At 46.3% G+C, this 26744-nt stretch overlaps 1 protein-coding gene across 2 annotated transcripts in view; it reads left to right on the top strand.

The window, feature by feature from the left end:
• The window catches only part of raraa (retinoic acid receptor, alpha a), a 58547-nt gene that overhangs the window by 23619 nt on the left and 8184 nt on the right, over positions 1–26744 (top strand). For both annotated transcript variants that reach the window (XM_038991295.1, XM_038991294.1), the window contains 2 exons: positions 16266–16414; positions 20798–20939. In XM_038991295.1, coding sequence (XP_038847223.1) covers positions 16266–16414; positions 20798–20939 — 291 coding nt within the window. The remainder of the gene's footprint in view (positions 1–16265; positions 16415–20797; positions 20940–26744) is intronic.

Raw genomic sequence — 26744 nt, 5'->3', positions numbered from 1 at the left:
GTGTTTGAGAAGTCAAAGCCCTGTGGATGAGTTATCTGTACAGCTGCCATTGCAGCTTGATTTCCTTGCATTTTTTCTCCTTTCGTTCTGGGCTGTCTGCTCATCCCTATCTTCTCGAGCAGAGCAGGCAGGCCCGTTGCCCTAGTGACTCAGACTCCACACAGACACACTGTGTACACAGTACTATTCTTTGTTCAGACAAGCATGCGTCAAAACTATGTTTATTTGCACAATGTCTCTCGTTCACATTCACTTGTAAATGTCCAAACTCACCATCCGGGCGCTCCTACCTATATGTATAACTTTATGAGCTGGATTAACTTCTTATGGCTGCAAGCCCGACGCCGGTACACTTATGACAACAGCCAGCTCAAAGTGCAGGGCGCGAAATTCAAAATATATATTTTTTTAATATTTAACTTTCACACATTAACAAGTCCAATACAGCATATGAAAGGTACACATCTTGTGAATCCAGCCAACATGTCCGATTTTTAAAATGTTTTACAGGGAAGACACAATATGTAAATCTATTAGCTAACCACGTTAGCAAAAGACACCACTTTTTTTACTCCACCAGTTTTTTACTCCATCAGTAGCTATCACAAATTCGACCAAATAAAGATATAAATAGCCACTAACCAAGAAACAACTTCATCAGATGACAGTCTGATAACATATTTATTGTATAGCATATGTTTTGTTCGAAAAATTTGCATATTTCAGGTATAAATCATAGTTTACATTGCAGCTACAATCAGAAATTGCACCGAAAGCAGCCATAATATTTACAGACACCAACGTCAAATACCTAATTACTCATCATAAAACATTTCCGAAAAATACATAGTGTACAGCAAATGAAAGACCGGCATCTTGTGATTCCAGACAATATTTCCGATTTATTAAGTGTTTTACAGCAAAAACAAAATGTAGCGTTATATTAGCGTAGCCACAATAGCCAGAAACACTTGGGCGCCGACGACTAATTCACATACACGACAGATATATGAAATAGCATCATAAAATGTTTCTTACTTTTGGTGATCTTCCGTCAGAATGTTGGACAAGGTGTCCTTTGTCCAGAACAGTCGTTGTTTGGATCTGGAACGGCAACTTTCCCTCTTCATTTAGCATGCGCACTTGCCAATTGGCACGGATCTCTCCAACGTCAACAAAGTCAGAGAACGGAACACGGCAAAACTCCCGAAAAAATTTCAATAATCTGATTAAACTATATTGAAAAAACATACTTTACGATGATATGGTCACATGTATCAAATAAAATCAGAGCCGGAGATAGTAGTCGTCCATAACGGCAGCTAAACAGAAGGCAATCCCACTGTCCACCTCGCGCTCCCAAGAGTACCGGAAATGAGGGACACGTCATACAAAGAGCTTGTATTCCAATTCAGACCAAGATAAACACGAAATTTCTTCTCTCACAGCCTCTTGACATCCAGGGGAAGGTCTATGAAGTGCACGTATACTCTTACGTATCATGCCCATGTATAGGCAGGAAGTAGAACAGAGCATCGATTTCAGACTTTCCACTTCCTGGTCAGGAAGTTTGTGCCAAATGAGTTCTGTTTGACTCACAGATATAATTCAAACGGTTTTAGAAACTAGAGTGTTTTCTATCCAATAGTAATAATAATATGCATATTGTACGAGCAAGAATTGAGTACGAGGCCGTTTGAAATGGGCACCTTTTATCTGGCTACTCAATACTCCCCCTGCAGCCCAAACAGGTTAACTGTCTTCGCTTTAGTTTATTTTCATTTGTGCTCGTTAGCATATTTAGCTAGCAGCCTCCATGGAGATTCGATATTATGTTAGCATTCTCTTAATAGACACCAATGGGATTTTTTTTTTTTTTGCCCCTTGTGGACTAGGGGCAAAAAAACGTAAATCCCGGCGTGAAAGGACGGTACGAGTAATGAAAATCTGGATACCGCTCAATCCTAGTGTAGACTAACAGTGAAGTACTTACGGGCCCTTCCCAACAATGCAGAGAAAAATAATAGAAAGATAACACGGTTCAGATCATGATTCCCCCCCCCCTCTACTTTCAGTAGGCTGGATGTGGGTCACTCCGCTCCATGGTTTGAACCTTTGAGTCCCAAATGACACCCTATTCCCTTTTTCGTGCACTACTGACCAGGGCCCATATTTTTATCCAGAGCAACTTACAGTAGTGGGTGGATACATTTTCGTACTGGTCCCCCATGGGGATCTAACCCACAACCCTGGCTCTGCAAGCGCCATGCTCTACCAACTGAGCCACACAGGACCAAAAACTAGTGTACTATATAGGGAAAGGTGTCACTGCGAAGTGGATGTTAATAGCTCCTATAGAGAATAATTCTGACTGAGTCTAAGTTGCACCAACACTGGACAGCATCATGTGTGAACGGCAAGAGTCTCTCCTCTCACACCCCTCCATGCCCTGGCATCTTCTTTTCTGGCTGCCCTTTGCCCCCCTCTCTCAGCCTCTCCCTCTGGGGTGCTGTTGTCACCATGTTGTCCCCCACCATCAGCTCATGCCAAATGTCTCTAGGTTCCCCGGGCAGGTGCCAGCACACATGACTCCGGCGTCAATCAGCAGCTAAAGACAGCTGTTGGATTTAGTTACTACACTGAACAAAAATATAAACTCAACATGTAACAATTTCAAAGATGTTACAGGCTGGCTGGTCTAAGACGATCCCACCGGTGAAGAAGCGTGATGTGAAGATCCGTGGTCTGCGGTTTTGAGGCCGGCTGGGCGTACTGCAAAATTCTTTAAAACGACGTTGGAGGCGGCTTATGGTATAGAAATTAACATTCAATTCTCTGGCAACAGCTCTAGTGGACATTCCTGCAGTCAGCATGCCAAAACTTGAGACATCTGTGGCATTGTGTAGGGTGTCAGAACTGCACATTTTAGTGGCCTTTTATTGTCCCCCAGCACAAGGAACACCTGTGTAATTATAATGCTGTTTAATTACATTCTTGAATCTTGATATGCCACATCTGTCAGGTGGATGGATTATCTTGACAAAGGAGAAATGCTCACTAATAGGGATGTAAATAAATTAGTGCACAAAATGAGAGCAATAAGCTTTTTGTGCATGTGGAACATTTATGGGGTCTTATATTTCAGCTCATGAAACATGGGATCAACAGTTTACATGTTGCGTTTTATATTTTTGTTCAGTATAGTTTTGAGCCTGTCCAATATGTGAATGCTGGAGTACGGTACAGTGACAGTTGCCTATAATGAGAAGTGATGTGACCAGCTCTATTTGTTTTAGACAGCGACACCTTCACAGCCACATGAAGATGAGGCAGATTAACCTCTACCCGGGCACAATGTCATTATCAACTTCAATCACTGAGTGTGTATGGGTGCGTGTGTACAGTCGTGGCCAAAAGTTTTGAGAATGACACAAATATTAATGTTCACAAAGTTTGCTGCTTCAGTGCCTTTTAGATATTTTTGTCAGATGTTACTATGGAATACTGAAGTATAATTACAAGCGTTTCATAAGTGTCAAAGGCTTTTATTGACAATTACATGAAGTTGATGCAAAGAGTCAATATTTGCAGTGTTGACCCTTCTTTTTCAAGACCATCCTCCAAAAGTCTTTGCCTCACTGTGCGTGCAGATGCACTCACACCTGCCTGCTGCCATTCCTGAGCAAGCTCTGTACTGGTGGTGCCACGATCCTTCAGCTGAATCAACTTTAGGAGACGGTCCTGGCGCTTGCTGGACTTTCTTGGGCGCCCTGAAGCCTTCACAACAATTGAACCACTCTCCTTGAAGTTCTTGATGATCCGATAAATGGTTGATTTAGGTACAATCTTACTGGCAGCAATATATTTGCCTGTGAAGCCCTTTTTGTGCAACGCAATGATGACGGCACGTGTTTCCTTGCAGGTAACCATGATTGACAATGATTCCAAGCACCACCCTCCTTTTGAAGCTTCCAGTCTGTTATTCAAACTCAATCAGCATGACAGAGTGATCTCCAGCCTTGTCCTCGTCAACACTCACACCTGTGTTAACGAGAGAATCACTGACATGATGTCAGCTGGTCCTTTTGTGGCAGGGCTGAAATGCAGTGGAAATGTTTTTGGGGGATTCAGTTCATTTGCATGGCAAAGCGGGACTTTGCAATTAATTGCAATTTCTGATCACTCTTCATAACATTCTGGAGTATATGCAAATTGCCATCATACAAACTGAGGCAGCAGACTTAATGAAAATTAATATTTGTGTCATTCTCTCAACTTTTGGCCACGACTGTATATTTCAGCTTTTATTTCAGCTCAATAAACATGGGACCAACACTTTACATGTTGCGCTTATATTGTTGTTCAGTACACAAAGTTATTCTGCCAGAGAAAGTTGTTAGCCTACTACTCAGTGTGGGCAATCTGTTGACCCCTTTTAATCGAGAGAAGACTGTTAGCTAAATTGATGTATTCAGCTCCGAAAGTGGTTTTATAACAACTCAAAAACTTTTCTTTCAGCTTCATCTTCAGATGTGGAAGACTACACGGCTATTGCAACATCGAAGCGCTCTGAACTCTTCTAATCTGGGTCAATGGATTGTAGTATAGACTGTTTCGTTGATGTGTTCAGATCCAAATGTGGTTCTAGAACAATTCAAACGTTGTTCTTACAACTAAAGGGTATCTCAGCTGCGGTAGACAAGGCTATTGTACCGTCAGATCCGATGAACACTGTTAATTTTAGTATGCCTAAAATACTGCATCTCTCTCTCTCTCTTTCCAGTGACCTCACCTTTACCATCTTATTTCCTATCCTCTCCTCCTTGTCCGGTCTGGCCATACATGGTCCGTCTCCTCCGTTTGCCTTTTCACCACCAAGTGATAGGCTGATAGTGAAACCCTGTGCATTATTCCAATCCTGTCAACGACGGGAAGTTATCTTGGGCCCCTGAGAAGGGGGCTGGGAACATGAAGGGGAACATAAGCAGGTTTAGAGTCTCCGAGACCCTTGGCTGATTCAAACCAGACCTGGTAGATAAGAAACAGCTCACTCCACACACCCCCTCCCACTTCACTCACGTGTAAAGGCAACATAAATTATCCTCCTAATACGCAGCCTGCCTCGTTTGCCCCAGTTCGGGCCCTACACAAACACTGCCATTTCCTGCCCGAGAGGAGCAATCCTGGTCCAGGCAAGAATGGGGCCTCTCTTACTCGCCCCGTACACTTCTGCTTCTCCTGGGGCCCTTGTCCATCAAGGGGCCATCGTCCACCTAGTGGTGCATGCGGGTTTGACTGTGTGTTTGACTTACGATGTGGCACTTGTGTAAAGATTGGCGGGTTATTGCGCACCAATGCAAAGCATTATTCATCACCGCATGTAGGGTGAAGTAAATTAATGTAGGCTATAATACTTTTTTTTTAGTCTATGCGTTACTGAGAACCTGAAAGCTGTCCACTCAGTCAGTATATCTCCTCCCCAGCCCCCGTTGCAATCTAATAGTGCCCGGACCAAAAGCGATAGGACCTAATTTCTCACTCTCCCAACCAATCGTATTAAAACGGGATTACGGGCTGCAGTTTGATCTGATCTAAAAAACTAATAATCTCCTTCCAATCTGTCTGGGAGTTAATAGGGCTGTGGTTGGTGGGTCTGGGAGTAGAAGGCAGGTCATCTGGGAGCTGGTAGGGCTGTGGTTGGTGGGTCTGGGAGTAGAAGGCAGGTCATCTGGGAGCTGGTAGGGCTGTGGTTGGTGGGTCTGTGAGGAGAAGGCAGGTCATCTGGGAGCTGGTAGGGCTGTGGTTGGTGGGTCTGGGACAGGGGGCAGTGGCGGTTGTGTAAATCTGGTATGTCGGTTCCCATTTACCCAGTTAGAGCGGCGTGAGCCTCATGTTGACTGATGGGGCCCGCTCGCTCCTCCTCATCACCAGAGCACATGTGGCTGAGAGGGACAGGGAGCCAGACTCACCGCAGACAAGCAGCAGCTTTGTGGGGTGCTACCGGTGCTACCAGGCTGGGGGGCACTCACTGGTAATCCTCCCACACTCAAGCACGCAAAAACACAGTCGTGCAAAGTGAGGAAAGAAAGCTGAAGAGGAGGGTTGACATATTTGCTGGTAGAGCGAGAGGAGAGAATGTATATCTGAGATATTTTCTGGCTGAGAGAGAGGAGAGAGATTGGCTGAAAAGAGGACAGAAGAGGAAGAGAAGGCTTTCTCGCACAGATTGTGAATAGAAGACGGGAGGTAAGAGAATGCCAGCCACGGCAGGGGCACAGGTAGACCGGGTCAGAGAGAAGAGGGAGAGGAGAGAAAAGGAGAGGTGAAATAGCTGGGTCTCATAGTCCGAGAGCATCTGGTCGTCGTGGTGGTGGCACAGGGCTGCTAATTTCTGCTAAATGGAGATTTTCTATTTTCTCCCACACTCACCTGTCCATCTCCTCATTTGAATTCCATGCTGTCACCGTCACTTGTCCACTCAATCTTAACATTGTTGTCGTCTGTCGCCCACCAGGTGCCTTTAGAGAGTTCTTCAATGAGCTTAACACCTTGATAAGCTCATTTCCTGAAAATGTCTCACCGCTCTTTGTGCTGGGCAACTTCAACCTCCTGATGTCTGCCTTCGATTCATTTTTTCCCCCAACTATTTCCTCTCCTTGCCTCTTTTGACCTCACCCTTTCCCAGTCTCCTCCCACACACAAGGCAGGGAGCACACTTGACCTCATCTTTACTAGAGGCTGTTGGTCTACTAATCTCAGTCTCCCTCTCCTCCAACCCTAGCCCCTACCCAGATGGTCATGCTCCATCGCAATCTTCGCTCTCTTTCTCTCCCACTACTCTCTCCTCTTCTATCATTTCTCCCGTCTTCTAAATCCTTCTGTCTCCTGATTCTGCCTCTTCGACCCTACTATTCTCCCTATCCATGTCCTATGACTTGCACTGTCCCCTTTCCTCCCATCCGTCTCGGCCCTCCCCTCCGTGGCTGAGTGACTCATTGCGAGCTTACGGAACAGGGTTGTGGGCAGCTGAGCAAAAATGGAGGAAAACTAAACTATCATCTTTTCACCCCCTCCTCTCTACCTTCTCTTCCTCAGTATCTGCTGCTACTAAATTTCTATCACTCTAAATTTAGGAACCTTCGGAAACCTTATCCTCTCCTTAATCCTCCCCCTCCTATCTCTCTGCAGACGACTTTGTCAACCACTTTGAAAAGAAAGTTGCCCACATCCGCTTGTCATTCACTCAACCTATTGAGTCCACTGGTCCCACTCGCACAGAACTACCCTACGCCTTGACCTCTTTCTCAACCTCCCCGCTCGACCCCACCCCCTCCTCCCTTCTCCAGACCATCTTTGGAGACCTCCCATTCTTCACTTCCCTCAACTCATCCCTTACCACTGGCTATGTCCCCTCTGATTTCAAAATGGCCTGAGTCGTTCCCCTCCTCAAGAACCCAACACTCAACCCCTCTGATGTCAAAAACTACAGAACGGTAGGGCTGGGTAATATGGCCAAAATCTCATATCCCGATATAGGTCATTTCATATAACAATACCTATCACGGTATAGCACATTTTCTGTGTATTCAATGAATAAATAGTTTATATAAAATGACCACATGTAAAGGCCTATTTCTTATTAGCTTTTGAATTATACGTTCACTCTCTTCCATGTTTGTTTGTGTTGCAAATTTCGTTACACATGGCATGCTGCTCCTACCAGGTGACGTGGAGAGGATCTTTGTCTGCACCACTTACTCTCACTACAAGTGTCCCCCAAGGCTTGGTTCTAGGCCCTCTCCTCTTCTCTCTATACACCAAGTCACTCGGCACCGTCATATCCTCACATGATCTCTCCTATCATTGCTATGCGGATGACACTCAACTACTTATTTTCTTCCCCCCTCTCAGCTTGGATGTCGGCCCACCACCTCATGCTCAACCTCGACAAGACGGAGCTGCTTTTCCTCCCGGGTAAGGCTTGCCCTCTCCAAGACCTGTCCATCACGGTTGACAACTCCACGGTGTCCCCCTCCCAGAGTGCAAAGAACCTTGGCGTGACCCTGGACAACACCCTGTAGTTCTTTGCAAACATCAAAGCAGTGACTCGCTCCTGCAGGGTCATGCTCTACAACATCCGTAGAGTACGACCTTACCTCACACAGGAAGTGGCGCAGGTCCTAATCCAGGCACTTGTTATCTCCCATCTGGACTACAGCAACATGCTGTTGGCTGGGCTTCCCGCTTGTGCCATCAAACCCCTGCAACTTATCCAGAATGCTGCAGCCCACCTGGTGTTCAACCTTCCAAAATTCTCCCATGTCACCCCGCTCCTCCGCACACTCCACTGGCTTCCAGTTGAAGCTCGCATCCACTACAAGACCATGGTACTTGCCAAGGAGCAGCGTAAGGAATTGCCCCTCCCTACCTTCGGTCTCTACTCAAACCCTTCACCACAACCCGAGTATTCCGTACTGCCACCTCTGGTCTCTTGGCCCTCCCACCCCTAGCTCCCGCTCAGCTCAGTCCAAGCTCTTCTCTGTCCTGGTACCCCAATGGTGGAAACCGCTTCCCCCTGAAGCCAGGACAGCAGAGTTCCTGCCCTTATTCCCGAAAACATCTGAAACCCTACCTCTTCCATGAGTATCTTACATGGCTCGTCTGTCCGTCCATGCCTTCGTCCGTCCGTCCATGTGCGTGTGTGTTGAGATTGATCTATTAGTTGTTTTGGGAACTGGTGTCAAGTTGTGCTGTTGAATGGCAGGATTTCCCTGTGAGGTAGGAAATAGATGTATTTCCCCCCAGCAGTTAGTAGAACGCTGACAATGCATACTGCTGTGTTTGTGTCTTCCCTGCTTGCCCACATTTCTGACATATCTTTTGTCATCTATCTTAGGTCCCTCTGTGATTCTCATACAGTACTTGACTGCACATCAACGGTCTCTAAATGTGAAGCATGTCTGGTCTCTTGAGACCTATGATACTTTAACGAAAAACTTTATGCCCCTTGGCTATAGACGATACATTTTCCATCCCTCAACCACGTTGTCAGTTCATTATTTTGGTCGGACTTCAAAGCATCCCTAATATGTCTGTCTATGTCTGCCAGCCTGTGGCGTAGTCTGGTGGTCTGGACTAGAGTAGTGTCTGGAGACTGAACAGAGAGACAAATGGGGTGTGTGTGTGTGTCGGGGGTCTAATCTAATAGGAAACACAGAAGCCTGTGACTGGTCGTAAAGGACAGTACACTGGAAGACCCTGTGAATTCCCCCTCACCCCACCCAATGACTGCTAGCCCCGCCAGCCTGTTGGCTAATGTAGTTACAATTCCCCCTAATAATGCTGAAATCTCATTAATATGCTTCACAGCTGGGCCCAATCACCCATGGGGATGACGTTAATCAAATCTCCCTGCCTATAACCCAGACCTGAACCTTACACAGACCAGGAATAGGCCAATGAATGAGGCCTGCTTTGAGCCACTCAGGCTTAACTTTACAAGATGGCCAGTAGGGTTTTCTGTATGGTTGTCTTTATACAGTCTGGGTGCCAGTCTGTTTCTCCTCTAGCCAATGACAGAGGATTTAAACTGACTGGTTATCAGGCTAGTTTTAATGTATTTGCAGAACTTTTGATACAGCCTATTTTTTTGTGATTATTAGATGTGATCTGCCTCTTCTTTGAATAATTTCTTTGTCCTGCTGTTCGACCTAATCTACAGTGTAACTGAGTACTAAAAAGATGTCTAATGTGAGCACAACGGTTGAAGTGTACTTGTGAATCGAAAGAGCGACATTGTGAACGCTCAACACTCGCGCTAATGAAATGGCCGGTGCTTTGGGTGCTGCTGCCGTGTAAGCACATTAAGTTAACCCATTAACAACATGTTTTGGCTGCCGTCAAACGCAACACACACTGTGTTTTTGTACGTTTGTCTGGGAATGTGAACATCAAAGGGCATTCTGAGAAACCAGAGAGTGGGATGTATCATGGTTATTAGTGTTCAGCGATTAATGCTTTTTGAGGTAGGTTCGTTTTTTTATTTTATAATAGCGTTTCAATTTTATTATTATTATTTTTTTTACAATAAATACATTATGTGGGTTGAATGCTGTAACACAGAATAAAACAATTTGGTTAACTGCCCATTATCACTTATTAGGCTCTAACTATAATTTATTAACATTACTTTACTTAAATAAAATATTTTGGTTGCGTGTATTGTTTTCTTAGTTTGATGACTTTATTATTTCATTAATAAAACCCCAAAGATGGTAGATTGCCCATTATTGCTTATCACTTATTAATAAACCAACCTTTTCACATTACTTTAATTAAGTATTTCAGGTGTGTGTCTATTTTTTAAAACTTTAATTTCATTCCAAGTCGTCATCTCATCTCTGTTCATGCAGTAGCAGCCAGCCAGCCATCTATGACTGTGCGTCCCAAAGAGTTATCCCATTTAGGCTAGTCTAGCTCAGGGTTTCCCAAACTCTGTCCTGGGGCCCCCTCCTGGGTGCATGTTTTGGTTTTTGCCTTAGCACTACACAGCTGATTCAAATAACCAACTCATCATCAAGCTTTGATTATTTGAATCAGCTGTGTAGTACTAGGGCAAAAACCAAATCATGCACCCAGGGGGGGACCCAGGACAGAGTTTGTGAAAACGCTGGTCTAGCTGGCTTGCTGCCTACAGTCTGACAATCATTACTTAAGTAGTTCTTCAAAATACATAAGGCATACCTTTAATACTGCTGGATAACAACTATCAATTAGATGCATTGTCGGGTAGAGATACCTAAGCAACTGCTTTCTATCCCTCTTGTTTGCGTCGCGTCCTGTGTGAATTTCTGTCCCTCTCTTCCTCTCCGTGTCTGTCTGCCGGCCCTACAGGCTTGCCCGTGCAAGAACCAATGAGAACAGGCAGCTGTTATTTAAAGAAACTAAAATAAACTGAAATTTCGGCTAGTCGCTCCGCACTAATCATGGTCATACTGATCATAGAGACTAGGAGTTTCACTGAGGTCGAGATGATTCAGATAGAACGGCTCGGCTATATCCAGTTCTATCTAGACAATGTCTCTATAGATGGTGCATTAACATGGTCCTTTACCCCCTTCAGTACAGCTCTATCATATTTAGATGGTTCATCAACCCACTGCCACTCCAATGAAGTACTGTATTTACGGGTCTAGGGACAGCCTAGCTGGCCTTTTATACAGTATAGCTAAGCTAGCCTCTCTGTCATGGTGTCTACAGAGGCGAGCTTGCCTTATCAGTGCTCGGGAACAACAGACAGGCCTATGGCTGTAGCACTGCCCAGAGGTGCTCTATTGTCTGTGCTGTGGTAGAGCTGGTGTGGCCCAGCAGCCGTAGCAGCAGCCCTGTGGGCTCTGTCTTCTGAGTCAGCCCCTCCATCCCACAGGGCCACCATTGTTCTGTTCAATGCCCCAGCTCTGCTCTGCGCTCCAGAACTGGGCCATTGTGTTTAATTACAGTAACCAGTCCCCTCGCAGACTTTTGTCCTGTGTCCCAGATTTTGTCAGTTTTTCCATGTGTGCTCTCATTAGGACAGTTAGTGTGTGCGTGCGTGCCTGTGTAGGTGTGTGTGGCAGTGGGACTCGGTGGATAACTGAAGGGCTGTTGCCCTTGTGCGCATATGTACTGTACATGTGTTTGTTTGTGTGTGTGTTTGTATGCGTAGTTACATACGACTAATGAAGGCAGTTTTAGTAGGGGTGAATAGGTTTGTGGACCTGGTAATAATGCAGGGTGTAATAGGAAATGAAAGGGTGAATGGGTATTTGCTAATGCGAGAAAATGTCGTACATTACGTAAAGAGGTGCTCTATCTGGGTTTCATTTGTTTGACATGAGTGTAATGACTGCCAGCCAGGGCCAATGGGATCAGCGAAGACTGAATGCTGATGACAGCAAAAAAAGGCGATGACAGCAAAATATTTCCCCCTTCACCCCTCCCTCTGTCCTCAACCCTTCATCCCTCCCTCTGTCCTCAACCCTTCATCCCTCCCTAAATGAATAAGAGGGTGCCTCTCTTTAACTTCTTCTTGTGTCCCCCCCGTCTGTCGTCAGTTGACGCGAATAGCGGACCCTATTTAATTAGTGCAGTGTTGAGTGTATTTTTACTTTTTCCTCTAAGCTCGTCCTCTGGGTACATTAAATACATACATAAGGTTAATACTGTTTTTCCTTTGGGTGAGGTTACAGTATGAAACACTAAACACAGGTGTATCAGAGCGGTAGGTATACATAACATTGCGTTTTTCCTTCTCTACCACTCTTTCGCTCAGTCGTTCTCGCTCCCTATCTTTCAGGGCCACGGTGGAGAGCCATGTGAGCTGCAGTGAGTAAGACTGCCGTAAACAGTCACTGTGCCTCCAGTCTTGCGCAGGCCTTGTTACTATAGGAGGGCTTATATTTAGCTATACTTTATATTGAACTTTTTAACTTTTCTTCATGCAGACTGGCTTTTGGCCATACAGGTGCATCTGTATTGGGTGCATCCTTTAGTAGTTAGACTATATTTCATTACGCCTGTATTCCTTAGGCTTTGAACCCGTGTCATTTTACATAGAATGTTCCATGGCTGATGAATGACAATGCCTTTACAATAACGAGTGCAATGGGGGCACATGTATGTACAGAAGTGGAGTCCACTAGGGATCAGTTACGAGATCACCTTATCGTTTCCTCTATAAATTATTTTAAAGGCACAGGCTTTGAAGTGCTGACCCGAGGCTAGTTTGTGTTTACACATGGGCAAGACCCCCCCCTGGGAGATAAAAAATAAATAAAGTTTTCCTAACGAGGAGGTTTTTAAAGGTCATTCTCCATACGCCGGTGGTGCGGTTAGTGCCCGTTAAGTGTGTGTGTTCTGTGTGTGTGGTTTTGTCTTGGACTGGGTAAGAACCCGGCATGGCATTCTGTATAGCAGGGCTCTCCGACCCTGTTCCTGGAGAGCTACCCTCCTGTAGGTTTTAACACCAACCCTGTTCCTGGAGAGCTACCCTCCTGTAGGGTTTTAACACCAACCCTGTTCCTGGAGAGCTACCCTCCTGTAGGTTTTAACGCCAACTCCAGTAACTAACCTGATTCTTACCAAACAGCTCATTATTCAAATCAGGTGTGCTAGATTAGGGTTACAGCTAAAACCTACAGAACAGTATCTCTCCGGGAACAGAGTTGGAGAGCCCTGCTCCAGGGAGTAGGGCCACACAAGGGAGCTTGTGGCATTTAGCAGAAACCCACAGAACGGATCTCATAATAACTGTGGGACACAGCTGGTTGGATGAGGGAGGTATGGGTACACCAGGGTTGACTAATGAGACCACCTTAGGTTGTACAGGAGCAAGCTAGCCACATGGGCTAAATAAGCTTCAATTTGTCCCCTAATGCTAAAGCACTAAGAAGCCAAAGTAATAGAGGAACGGTATTCGCACGTTACAATATGCTGCTGGTCTGTTGGAAACAGCGGCCCACTTTTAAAGACATCCACTCACTCTGTCATTCGTGCTCCCGAGTGGCGCAGTGGTCTAAGGCACTGCGTCTCAGTGCTAGGGGTGTCACTACAGACACCCTGGTTCAATTCCAGGCTGTATCACAACCGGCCGTGATTGAGAGTCTCATAGGGCGGCGCCAATTGGCCCAGCAACGTCCGGGTCTGGCTGGTGTAGGCCGTCATTGTAAGTAAGAACTTGTTCTTAACTCGCGTACCTAGTTAAAGGTAAAAAATATATATACACTGCTCAAAAAAATAAAGGGAACACTTAAACAACACAATGTAACTCCAAGTCAATCACACTTCTGTGAAATCAAACTGTCCACTTAGGAAGCAACACTGATTGACAATAAATTTCACATGCTGTTGTGCAAATGGAATAGACAAACGTCCTACACGGTGCTGGGCTGTAAGCACAACCCCCACCTGTGGACGTCGGGCCCTCATACCACCCTCATGGAGTCTGTTTCTGACCGTTTGAGCAGACACATGCACATTTGTGGCCTGCTGGAGGTCATTTTGCAGGGCTCTGGCAGTGCACCTCCTTGCACAAAGGCGGAGGTAGCGGTCCTGCTGCTGGGTTGTTGCCCTCCTACGGCCTCCTCCACGTCTCCTGATGTACTGGCCTGTCTCCTGGTAGCGCCTCCATGCTCTGGACACTACACTGACAGACACAACAAACCTTTTTGCCACAGCTCGCATTGATGTGCCATCCTGGATGAACTGCACTACCTGAGCCACTTGTGTGGGTTGTAGACTCCGTCTCATGCTACCACTAGAGTGAAAGCACCGCCAGCATTCAAAAGTGACCAAAACATCAGCCAGGAAGCATAGCAACTGAGAAGTGGTGTGTGGTCACCACCTGCAGAACCATTCCTTTTTTTGGGGGTGTCTTACTAATTGCCTATAATTTCCACCTTTTGTCTATTCCATTTGCACAACAGCATGTGAAATTTATTGTCAATCAGTGTTGCTTCCTAAGTGGACAGTTTGATTTCACAGAAGTGTGATTGACTTGGAGTTACATTGTGTTGTTTAAGTGTTCCCTTTATTTTTTTGAGCAGTGTATTATAATAATAATTCTTCCGGTTTTGAGTGAGATTGTCTTTATATCCTGGGTCTGATTAGTGTTGCAGTTGGTCCCTTCAATATGAGCTTCATTGGTGTTGTCTTTACAGTTAACTGCGTTACTGCTATCAGGATATCTGAACCTCGTGGATATACTGTATGTTTGCCTTGTGAAAAGGGAGATATCAGGATAATTTGGGGTTGGTTTTAACATTTATTTTATGTTTTTCCAGCGGTGAGCGTGAGCATATTGGTGTGCATCAGCCTGGTGCATTTTTGTTGTCTGAATGTACTCTTCCCAAGAGTTTTTCGGGACCATGCAAACTGCAGAAACATGAACAGACACATTACAAAGAGAGCTGTGAGTGAAGAGAGGGAGATTATGTGGATGATGGACATAAGTGTGTTTGCGTCGGGGCGCGAGACAGTGGTGTTTCCATCCAGAACGGCTGTCTGCTGCGTCACGTGGAGTCTGTTCCCAGCTGTACTGCAAGCCTGGTGAACCCGTGAGCCTTGTGTTAAATCTAGTTTGTTTATTTACACACGAGTGCCGCCCGGGCCTCTGGGCAGCTCCGAGACCGAGACGTCACAATTTCTCAATCTGTTTGTGTGTGTCTGTGTGTGCTACAGTGTATGACTGGTGTGTGTGTGTGTGTGTGATTACAGTGGTTTTGTGAAACACACAGAGGATATTAAGGGCATAGTCCACCATGCCTGTTACTTCAACCCAACAACAGCATTTCTCTACCCACCCTCCCAGAGGCCTGCCATATACTAGTTAAATTAGTTAAATAAAACAAAAAAGAACTACATTCTACCATGGCCTTGGATGAACTGCTGAGTGCTGCTGCTCACCTGATCCCTTTATAGCCTGTCTATCTCAAGAATAATCATCTTAGGTCTCATATCAAGGGCTCCCGACTAATTATCTTCGTTAATTCGCCCGTCTTCAGCGTCTTAAGCCCTGTTTGTTTTGTGACTCAGAGAGAGAGAGAGGGGGGGGGGGGAGAATTAGAGGAAGAGAAAGGATGACTGTGTGGACAGCCTTGGGGTGTCTGGTTCTCAATGTCCAACTTGACCTTAGCTTTTGTCACCTTTTCTCTCTGTGAAAACACGATGATACCGCTCGATTTCATTAGACCTACACACCCTTGGTGACCATATACACCAGGACTCGTATATCTTATACAACGGAGCGTAATGGACGCTAGTCCAGCAGAACATTATTCCTCGCTAGAAGCACCATTCATTCACACACAGCCTAGAGAGAATACTGTTATCTGTCGAGTTCCTTCCCTGATGGGTGAGCCAGTTCCTCTATACAGCCATTCAGGACATCCTTATGTGATCTCCGCTGTTAACATTGTCTCGATTGATATGTGGAACCCCCCCCAAGGTTACCGGTAAACAAGGATGGCCTGCTTTTCTCTTCGGCTCAAGCCTTGCTTTGATTCACCGTGTAGGCCTGTTTCTTGCCAAGCGCTCAGAGAGAGAGAGACTCTCTCGACAATACCCAGTCTTTCTTGTCGATAGTGGATACGATAGTGGCCTATAAAAGATATTGTCCTTGTCGTTTCTGTCGCTGAATGTGTTGTTAGGAAGTGTGTGTCTATGTTGACTGTGTGTGTGTGTGTTAAGTAGTATGTACTAAGCATCTCCCCCTCTTCTCTCTCCCACAGCTATAGAGACGCAGAGTACCAGCTCAGAGGAGATAGTGCCGAGCCCGCCGTCGCCCCCTCCTCCCCCGCGGGTCTACAAGCCCTGCTTCGTGTGCCAAGACAAGTCCTCAGGATACCACTATGGAGTCAGCGCCTGTGAAGGCTGCAAGGTGAGACACACCACCTAACCTTATATCCATACACGATATTCTATACTCTATTCTATGCTATATTTCATTATATGCTATATTTCTTTCTATTTGATCCAAGGAGCAAATTGTACATTGATTCTGGGGGATGTTCTGTAAGTGGTGGGCTGGCCCAATGTTCTGAATGCATATAGGGGTGCCCATGTTGATATTTCTAACACATATCCTGCTTGTCCTGGTTTGGAATGGGAGTAACCAGTCCCAGGGGTCATCACCCTGTGGCACCCCTGAACATTTGAACGCATGCTATGCCTAGCATTTCCAATTAACTTTATCCAAAGTTCAGAATATACATAGACCGGTTGGGGGGTGGACTAAAAATAGTGGACTGGACCATCGCTTATGTCATTGCTTATTCTAACCTCCTATATCTAGGGAATATACCTAATCAGTTGCTCAACCGAAATGTGTCTTCCGCATTTAACCCAACCCCTCTCAATCAGAGTGGTGAGAGGGGCTGCCTTAATCGACATCTATGTCATCAGCAACTGCCTTGCTGCCCTTAAGCAGCAACTGCCCAACTGCCCTTAAGCAACTGCCTTGCTTAAGGGCACAGCGACAGATTTTTCACCTAGTCGAAGCGGGGTTTCAAACCAGCGACCTTTCGGTTACTGGCCCGACAGTCTTAACCACTAGGCTACCTGCCGCCCTATACATTATCTATATGTGATGGGACTGCCAGATGTGGGCTATGCTTCAAAAATATTGCGCTATACAGTTCTCATAAACTATATGTAAAAAAACGTCTTCCATTAGTGGCTTTAGTTGGAGAGTGTGGATCTGCTGTGTCGTTCCAACTCCAAATGAAATCATTATCGAAAGCGGGTGCTCCGGCCGGGTGCAGAAGAGCTGCACCCTCATTCAGCAAGAGTCAACACGTACACTTGTCATCCCCACTCTCCATGCATGTGTCATAAGCCATCTCCAGCACGTCCTCGAATATCATATGTGCCCTTCACTCCCGAGCTCTCCATTGATCAGGCCTCGCAAGCCTTTTCATGTGGTTATGTGAGACGTGTTATGAAAGCAGCAGGTACACTGACTTCCACAATGTCCTGTAATAAGGCAACCGTCTGCCTTCTGAAGTGGTATCTGGCCGCCTTATCTGCAGTACAGTGTTTCATAAGACCGGCATGTGGGGTTGTGTAAGCTTGTGTAATCAGTGGTGCGCTGGGAGACTCGCTGTTCATCTGTAATGCATGGAGGTCGAGGGGTGGGGGTTTAAGGGGATGGTGTTTGAGGGGTTGAGGGCAGGGCGATGGTCTAAGACTGGCAGGCAGAGAGGGAGGCTGGATGACTGGCTGCGGTGGTGACAGGTGACCATTAGGTCTGCCTCACATGGCTGGGCCCAGGGAAGAGAACACCTGGCCTGGGGCGGGGGACGGAGGGAGGGAGGGATAGAGGTGCTGCAGGAAGGAGCCCAGTTGACACTCAAAGGAAGACGGGTCACGGCATCCACAGTGGAGATGAGAAAAGGGGGATTAGGAAACAGGGCGAGGAGGAGAGATTAGAAAGACGGGGACATAAGGACCGGAGAGGAGGAGAGTAGAGGTGACCGAAAGGGGAGAACAAAGAGATGAGTGGAGCTTCTGGAGCCCACAGAGTCCGGTTTTAACACAGCAAGATCTCGCCGCCTTCAATGGAACTTAACCTGCCCTCTAATAGAGACTTAGAAAAAGTGAACAAGGAAAATAAATCCTTAACCTGCCCTTTTATGAGGGCAGAAATGCACCACTTGCCGGAGTTGCCTGTTGCACGTCCTCAATATCTTTTAATGTCTCTTAACTTCACTCTACTCCTTGTTGTCTAATAGTCCCTGATTTTAAATATGCTAATGACTGAATACTAGCTATTGATGGAGAGATGTAGAGTGAGTGTGTGCGTGCAGTCTGAGTCGATATGAAAGCAGGACCATGACTTCATGTTGGCTATATAAGAAACAAACTGGCTAAAACTCACTGGGTGCTGTGCGTGTGCGTGCGTGTGTACATCCCTGCCGGGTGGTAGCTACCCCAGCACCAGCTGCTAGTCACCGCCCCCCCCAGCAGAACTTACACAAATTCAGCATTCGCCTCCCCTCTGTCCTGTTCACCATAGGAGGTGAGTAAGCTTGGCATTCTCAATAATTCAACCCTACAGGCATAGTCATGTATATATGGCCAGTCATCGGAGACTGGGGTAAGTTGAGGGTTAGCATTTTAGCATCGCCTTAACTAGCCCAGCTACAAAGCCCAACCCTGGGGGGGGTGGCGTTGAGGGATATGGTCGGAACAAGCTACTTAGAGATGGCTCATTTGTTTGTTGTTGAAGTGGAGAACTCTCTCATGTTCCCTCTCTTTCTCCCAGATATAAACACTTTAACATAACATTTGCATGCTCTCTTCATATTTATGTTTTTGCCTCCGAGGCATCGGGGCACAGCATGAACCCTCTCTTTTTATTTTCTTTGATGCGAAAGAGACTAGCATCTTAACCCCCCCCCCCCAACATTGCTCGTCTCTCTGATGTTGCGGTGTTTTTGGCTGTCCTTGTTAGTCACTTCTTTAGTAATGTGCCTGTCACAGACGTAGTCGCCGAGCAGGAGAGGCAGAATCTCTGGGCATTTTCAGATGGTCGCATGAGGACACCTGCACACTCAGTGGGAGGCTGGGGAGGCTGGCTTTACTCGAGGCACAGTTTGTGAACTACAAGTATTTTTTGCTGTGAAGTTTCAGATCTTTCCCACGCAATCAACCGTTACCACACACAAATGCACAACATCAGTTAGTCAGGTCCAAAATTATTGGCATAAATGTGAGCAAAATAATATAAATACTGAGCTATATTGTATGCTCCCCCCCAAAAATCTAATAATATTATTTTATACTAATACAATTGCTCATAGAAAGAGATTTTGTTTTCCAAGTAAAACAGATTTTCTCTCAAAGATATGGGTCAATTATTGGCCCCCCTGTTTTCAATACCTTTCAATATCTCACGAGGATAACGGCACTGAGCCTTTTACTAGAATGTTTTATGAGATTGGAGAACACATTGGGAGGGATCTTAGACCATTCCTCCATACAGAGTCTTTCCAGAACAATGATATCCTTCGTCTGCACTTATGGGACTGCCATCTTCAGTTCAAACCACAGGTTTTCAAAGGGGATCCAGTCCGTAGACTGAGATGGCCTCTGGTTGCTGCCGTCCCTTACAGTTGTGCCACGTTTACGCAATAGCACTTTAATCGATTGATCAAACACACATATATAGCCTACAGTAGACTGTAATAATACTGTTCCTCGTCTCGCTCACCTTCAAATAGGATCCCTCCCCACCTATCAGCCTGCCGTCTCTCCTCTCAGGAGGGGTAGGACGAGGAGAGCAAAGGATAGCCGATGATCCGGGAAGGACAAATTGTGGGTTTTCGTCTATCTGTCGGCCAGAGAGCTAATCTCCTGGAATTGTGGCGCTCCCCTGCCAGCCGGCCCCACCCAAACATGACCCACCCCCTTTCCTCCGTGATACACATTGACCCACCCCCTTTCCTCCGTGATTCAACATGACCCACCCCCTTTCCTCCGTGATTCAATATAACCTATGACCCACCGTCGCTCCATCCGCCCGTCAATGTTGCCAGTGATTAACCCATTGAGTGACTAATGAAAATAAATAGAAGAGTTATAACATTCACATAGTGTAGACGATGCCATCAGTATCAAACACAATCTGCCTTGCCAGAATACACAAAGGGGGTAGATGTACCGTTTGTGAGCTTTTGTTAAGATTTTTAGGGTTTTGGAGCTTTGAGACGCATGGTTTGGCCATTTTTGTTTATCTGACACCCTCCTCCTGTCCTTTCATTTTGTTTCAGATATCCGCTGAAACAAAATGATCCGCGGCGAGTGGTTTTGTTTTGGTTCTGAGAGTGCTTGTAAAGCATTTTAAACCCATGTTCTCTCTCTGTAATGATTTTCAGTTGGCCCCGACCCAGAATTTCTTTTTGCTGGGCCATTTTAAATATATAAAGTAGGTCATGGAAAATAGCTAGAGGCCCATTGGCCTCTGCGTTTCATATCCCCGAACCGTTTTGACTTACTTAAAGTCCTAAAAGCATCTCTCAATGTCCTAATGGGCTATTACCAAGGTACGTGGGTGATCTCATGAGATGGCAACAGGAGTTAATATTTCTCCTGCAGATTATTCATTGCTACGACTTTCAAGAGCGTAGTGTTTAGGTAACGCACTGTGGACCTTATGGAACACTCTGGGACTGTCTATAGGTTCTTGAATCTCCTCACGCTCACTGACAATATCTCTCTCTCTCTTCTCCTCGCTCTCTGTCTTCATTCCTCCGTCCTCCAGGGCTTCTTTCGGAGGAGCATCCAGAAGAACATGGTGTACACGTGTCACCGGGAGAAGAACTGCATCATCAACAAGGTCACCAGGAACCGCTGCCAGTACTGCCGGCTGCAGAAATGCCTGGAAGTGGGCATGTCCAAGGAGTGTGAGTAGCACTGCTAAACTACACCACCCTGCCAACCCTAACCTCAATACACTATACGCTACACCTCCCGGTCAGGACGTCAACCACAGAGGCCATGTCGTTATCTAAACTATGCACTGACAATCAGGACAATCCGTTAATTTCCGTTCGACTGCCATCTGGGATGAAATGTCTGGGTATTTGATTGAGTTCCGATTGATGGGATATCATGCGTCACTGAAGTACGCTACACTGTCCAGTCGAGCCTATTTTACACAACAAAAACTCTGATCACAATCATCATTCTCTATCATAGAGCCTCAGAACTGTGTGTGTGTGTGCGCGTATACAGTGGGGAGAACAAGTATTTGATACACTGCCGATTTTGCAGGTTTTCCAACTTACAAAGCATGTAGAGGTCTGTAATTTTTATCATAGGTACACTTCAACTGTGAGAGACAAAAACTAAAACAAAAATCCAGAAAATCACATTGTATGATTTTTAAGTAATTAATTTGCATTTTATTGCATGACATAAGTATTTGATACATCAGAAAAGCAGAACTTAATATTTGGTACAGAAACCTTTGTTTGCAATTACAGAGATCATATGTTTCCTGTAGTTCTTGACCAGGTTTGCACACACTGCAACAGGGATTTTGGCCCACTCCTCCATACAGACCTTCTCCAGATCCTTCAGGTTTCGGGGCTGTCGCTGGGCAATACGGACTTTCAGCTCCCTCCAAAGATTTTCTATTGGGTTCAGGTCTGGAGACTGGCTAGGCCACTCCAGGACCTTGAGATGCTTCTTACGGAGCCACTCCTTAGTTGCCCTGGCTGTGTGTTTCGGGTCGTTGTCATGCTGGAAGACCCAGCCACGACCCATCTTCAATGCTCTTACTGAGGGAAGGAGGTTGTTGGCCAAGATCTCGCGATACATGGCCCCATCCATCCTCCCCTCAATACGGTGCAGTCGTCCTGTCCCCTTTGCAGAAAAGAATCCCCAAAGAATGATGTTTCCACCTCCATGCTTCACGGTTGGGATGGGGTTCTTGGGGTTGTACTCATCCTTCTTCTTCCTCCAAACACGGCAAGTGGAGTTTAGACCAAAAAGCTCTATTTTTGTCTCATCAGACCACATGACCTTCTCCTATTCCTCCTCTGGATCATCCAGATGGTCATTGGCAAACATAGTATAGTATACAAAGCATAGTGAGTCTTAGTGGACCTCTGTGATGAATATGTTAGCACCTGCAGAGAGTGAATGAGCAGGCGTCGCCTCTGATCAGTGCATCCCTGGGGCTGTGTGAACACACTCCCTCCCCTCACACACACACACACACACACACTGTCAGACCAGATTAGCTAATTGGTGGAGGTGAGACGCGCACACACACACACACACACACACACACACACACACAGGTCCACACTGTATGCATTGTAAATATACTGACTCACACACACACACAGGCGGGCACACTCCTCCCTCTCTCTGTCGTCTCTCTACTATGGTATTTACCCTCTTCATGGTACTGTAAGCGCTCTGCGAGTTTCCCATGCGGCTGGCCGTCTGAGGCCTACTGTAAAGTAAGTTATCCTCAGCGCTCCTTACCTCTGAATGGGCCCATTAATCATGATTATGAGGATTACAGCAGGCCGGCTCTGCAACACCCACCACAGGGACAGACAGGAGATAGTTTGAGATGGCACTGCCATCTTGTGGCTTGAAGTCGGTACTGCATGGCTGAAGGAAAATAGACAGGATAGGTAGAAGTGGAACCTAACAACTGATACAGGGTGAGATGTTTCTTCTGTTCATCTCCCTAATGGTTAAGGGCCAACTTCTATCTCAAGTTCTAAAAGTAGCCATATAGGTTCACTCTTAAGGCGTCAGCATGCTGAACTCAGCTAGGTGAACCGAAAGAGTGTGCTTGCATGCTCCCTTCAGCCTTCGCTTGAAAAACAAGAAAAAAGCGACAATACTGTACATATTGTCCATTTTGAGACACAGTAGCCAGTATACACTTCCTCACAATAGTCAGAATTAATCTGAGATAACTCAAGAAATCTTTCATCAATTTGAACGTTTTTGCAGAGGAGATCTTAGTCACGCAATTTTACAGCTAACTAAGATGTTTGGTGCAGTATTTCGTCTCTCATTGAATGACAACAGACTTTATTGAAGAATCCCTACTGTTGACCAATCACCGACTAACGGGTATAGACTTTGGCTCCGGACTTCGGCTTTCCTCGAGAAAAAATGTTGGGTTCCTGAACAGCCGATTTTAAAAACCTCACCAGAGTCCAAAACGAACAAAAATGTCGTCATACTATATGCACAAACTCTTCCGAACTGTTTCGTCTGGGAAGCATGCGGACGGACGCCTTTACTCTGCCATACTCCCTCTATTTATTCTGTGTGTGTGTACTGATTGGGTTATGTGAGGGTGTTGAGATGTCTTTCTCCGTGTGTCCCTGTGTCCTGGCCGATGACTTTGGTTGTGTTGCGGGGCTCCGTCGGGGGGGGCTGGCCATCTGGGGGCCTGCGGGGAGCTACCGAGGAGGCTGGGAGTGCCGGCCGCTCTGCTAGGGGACGTCTCGGTGACCTTGCGTCTGCTCGACAGCTCCAACACCGTCAGGACCAGTGCCAGGTGACCATGCCGAGGCAGAGAGGGGGACAGAGAGTGAAAGAGAAGGAGGGGAGAGATGGGGGTTACCAGGGACAGCCTGAGAAGAGGAGTCAGTGATGTCGAGGAAAGGCAGGGCTGGCCTGGAGTTTTTGGGGGAAATGCTCTTTTACAATATCAATGTTGACTATGTTTGTTTCCTTAGGCGTGCCGTTAAAACTCTGCTGGTGACTACTGTATGCGTGTAGAATGTAGACTTGATCCATGTCATGAAGTTGTGTGGTTTTGAATTTGGTTTGTATGATGTCTTCTGGTGAACGTGTGTTCAGAATACATTCTGTGTACGACAGAGAATATGCCTATTCAAGTTATAGTTTTTTTGTGTGTCCATTTCATTGTACATGCGTAAACGTTCCCCGCTGTAATTACTGCGGTAGGGTATGTGTGTGGCTGTACTGTACTACGGGGGAGCCCTGTGTTAGTTAGTGTGTGCCCTGTCGAGGGGGTAAAACTGTGCCCCTCCTTGTCGCCTCAGCTCCTCGCTCCAGCTCCAAAGGCGGGATGGCGTTGGGCCCCCAGCCGCCGCCCCCACCCTTGGAGACCGGGAGGGGACAGACTGGGGCGCCAGGGGCGGACAGGGCAGCTCCCCCGGGTAAGCAGTCACCCCCCCTCCTTCCCAACCCCATTCCTCCGTCCACTCTTTCCCTCCATCCATCCATCCCTCATCACCTGTTTTCGTCTCCCGTGCAGTGCCCTAGCATCTCCTGCATGTATGAACGGAGGAGGAGGAGGAGGGGAGGAGAGGATAGAGGGAGAATAAGTTTCATCATTGTCTGGCCAAAACAGAGCAGCGAGAGAGAGGCAGGCAGGAGAAGCAGGGGAACATTGACATTTTTATCTTTCCATTGAATTTAATCTGTGTGATGGACGACCTGTCATGGGTTTAATTTTCCTCCTTCAAATTATCCCTGTCTGTCAGCTAGCTGGCCCTCTCTCTCTTTCTCATACACACAGACACACACACACATGTGCACGCACCCACACATTCATACACACGCACGCAGACACATTGTCAAACGTAGCCTTTTATATTATGAAATCCACTATGAGTACAAGTGATTGATTGATGGGAGTATGTGTATTGCTTCTAGCATACCCAATACAATACTGTACGCTACAATGAATAGACTGCTAGAATGTGTTTCATATCAGTGGGAAACCCAATTCCACACGGTCGTACCATTTTAAGAATGCTAGAAAGAATCCTTCATAGCTCAAACACATTCATATTCAAACAAAGCATTCATGTAGACACATTCCCATGATTTACACACACACACACACACACACACACACACACAAAATAATGCTGTGGGCTGTATTTCTTCTCCCCCTCGCTAGCCCTGCTATGGATCGCCCTCCAGTTATTGCACACAGCAATTCTCCGTGACTGATCGCGAGTCCCGGCTAATAGTTCTTTAATGACTGCGTTCAATTGTGTTGTGCAGCTTTTGATTGCGGTGTCAATTTGTCAGCACGGGTAATGTCTCTGCGTTAAGGATGCTCCACTTTTATTTAGGGAATTCATTTAACGTCTCCAACGGGCGCCGTAATGGCGGCTGGGGGGGGGCGCTAAGTCGCTTTGACAGGTACGGGAGAACGCGCGCGCGCGCACACATCATTCTCAGCGCTTCTCACCTGTCATCTCCTTTAAAGGTGGATGGACTTTGTGGCAAGGAGAAATAGCTGTTGGCAATGTATAGATGTAAGAAAGTGCTTTACTTTACTTGCTTGCTTTTTATTTGTTAGTGACGCACATTAATCAATATCTCTGTAATTGTGCCAAATTTTTCCAAAAGTCACATTTTCATCTGAAGTCCCTTGGGTCTGAGTGATGTGAGGGTGCGCTTACCTAGCAAATGCATGATCTGCTGTTGTATAGTGTGTGAGTATCAGACCTGGATCCCCCCCGTCTCACCGGAAGTTATCCCAGGGAGAGAGCCCTGTCTGTGGACTGATTTAATGAATGTTGTCCCTGTACGGTGCATCCCTTTCTGGCCCTAGACAGACAGTAACCTGTGATGAGTTTTGTGTACCCCTATAATGGTTAGGATTTGGACAGGGGAACTGATCCAGGATCTGTGCCTAAGGGTAACCTCTGGGTCGAGGTCTGGGACCACTGGGTCTGCGCTGGGACTCGAGCTGTGGTCTGGGGAAAGGGGGAGAAGTGGAAAACAACAAACCCAGGGAAGACCTATCAGAGGACAAGTTAAGCTTGGAGCGACAAAGAGGGAAATAAGCTAGCTATTGAGGATTAAAGAGAGGGAGAAGAGAGGAATGCGCAACAGTGATGGAGATAGAAAGAGTGCATGAGAGCGAATGCTAGAGGGGGTTGTGCAGCTAGTGGGAGCGGGGGCTCAGTCGAGCCCTTATAACCATTACCGCCTGGATATTTGTCATATTATGTTATTAGATTAGCCAGGGCCTCTAATGAAAGCAGTAGCAATGTGTCAGCATTATGAACGACCTTATCCGCCAACGCTATTTATCACCTAACCAGCCTCCCCTCGTCAGACCTATACACCCCAGGGTGGGTGAGGGGAGGGAGGGGGAGAGCTGAATATACCCTAATGGCTTTCCAATGCTAAACACAGCAGCGGCTGGTGTATTTGTCATTTCGGGAGTGAGTGTAGCTACATTCACAGCAGCGGTCGGAGCGCCACAGGGAATGGCATTTCTCAGGCTTTCCTTTTGGATTATTTCCTCAGTAATATCTCTGTCCCCCCTGGGCCTACCTCTCATGGTCGTTTATCTTCCCGGATGGGATCAGAGCTGGAATGTGTTCTGCTGGCTTCTTAGCTACAGAGGCCCTCGGAGCTTGTTGTTTTCCTACTGCCACTTAATCATCCTCTTCTATCGGGTATCTGTCCTGCTAGCTAGCCTACCTACACCACCTACTGCTCTTGTCCTTTTGCTACCTCTATTTTATATCTCAATCCCCTCTTAGTTTCGGTCTAGATACCGCCACAATTTAAATACTGTTCAAATACAATTTGTTCCCCCACCACAAGTGAAATCCTGGGTGCTTTACCCGCAGTTTAATTTCACCGATGGTCTTGCCATTTCATTTTGGTTTTATTTCTGTCTTTGATATCACAATTACTTTCTAGTTTAGGCAGGAAATGCAGTATCCTTC

This window comes from Salvelinus namaycush, chromosome 4, assembly GCF_016432855.1.
Source record: "Salvelinus namaycush isolate Seneca chromosome 4, SaNama_1.0, whole genome shotgun sequence".
Classification (NCBI taxonomy): domain Eukaryota; kingdom Metazoa; phylum Chordata; class Actinopteri; order Salmoniformes; family Salmonidae; genus Salvelinus; species Salvelinus namaycush.
Note: the sequence above shows the minus strand (reverse complement) of the source record. Positions and strands in the feature narration are given on the sequence as shown.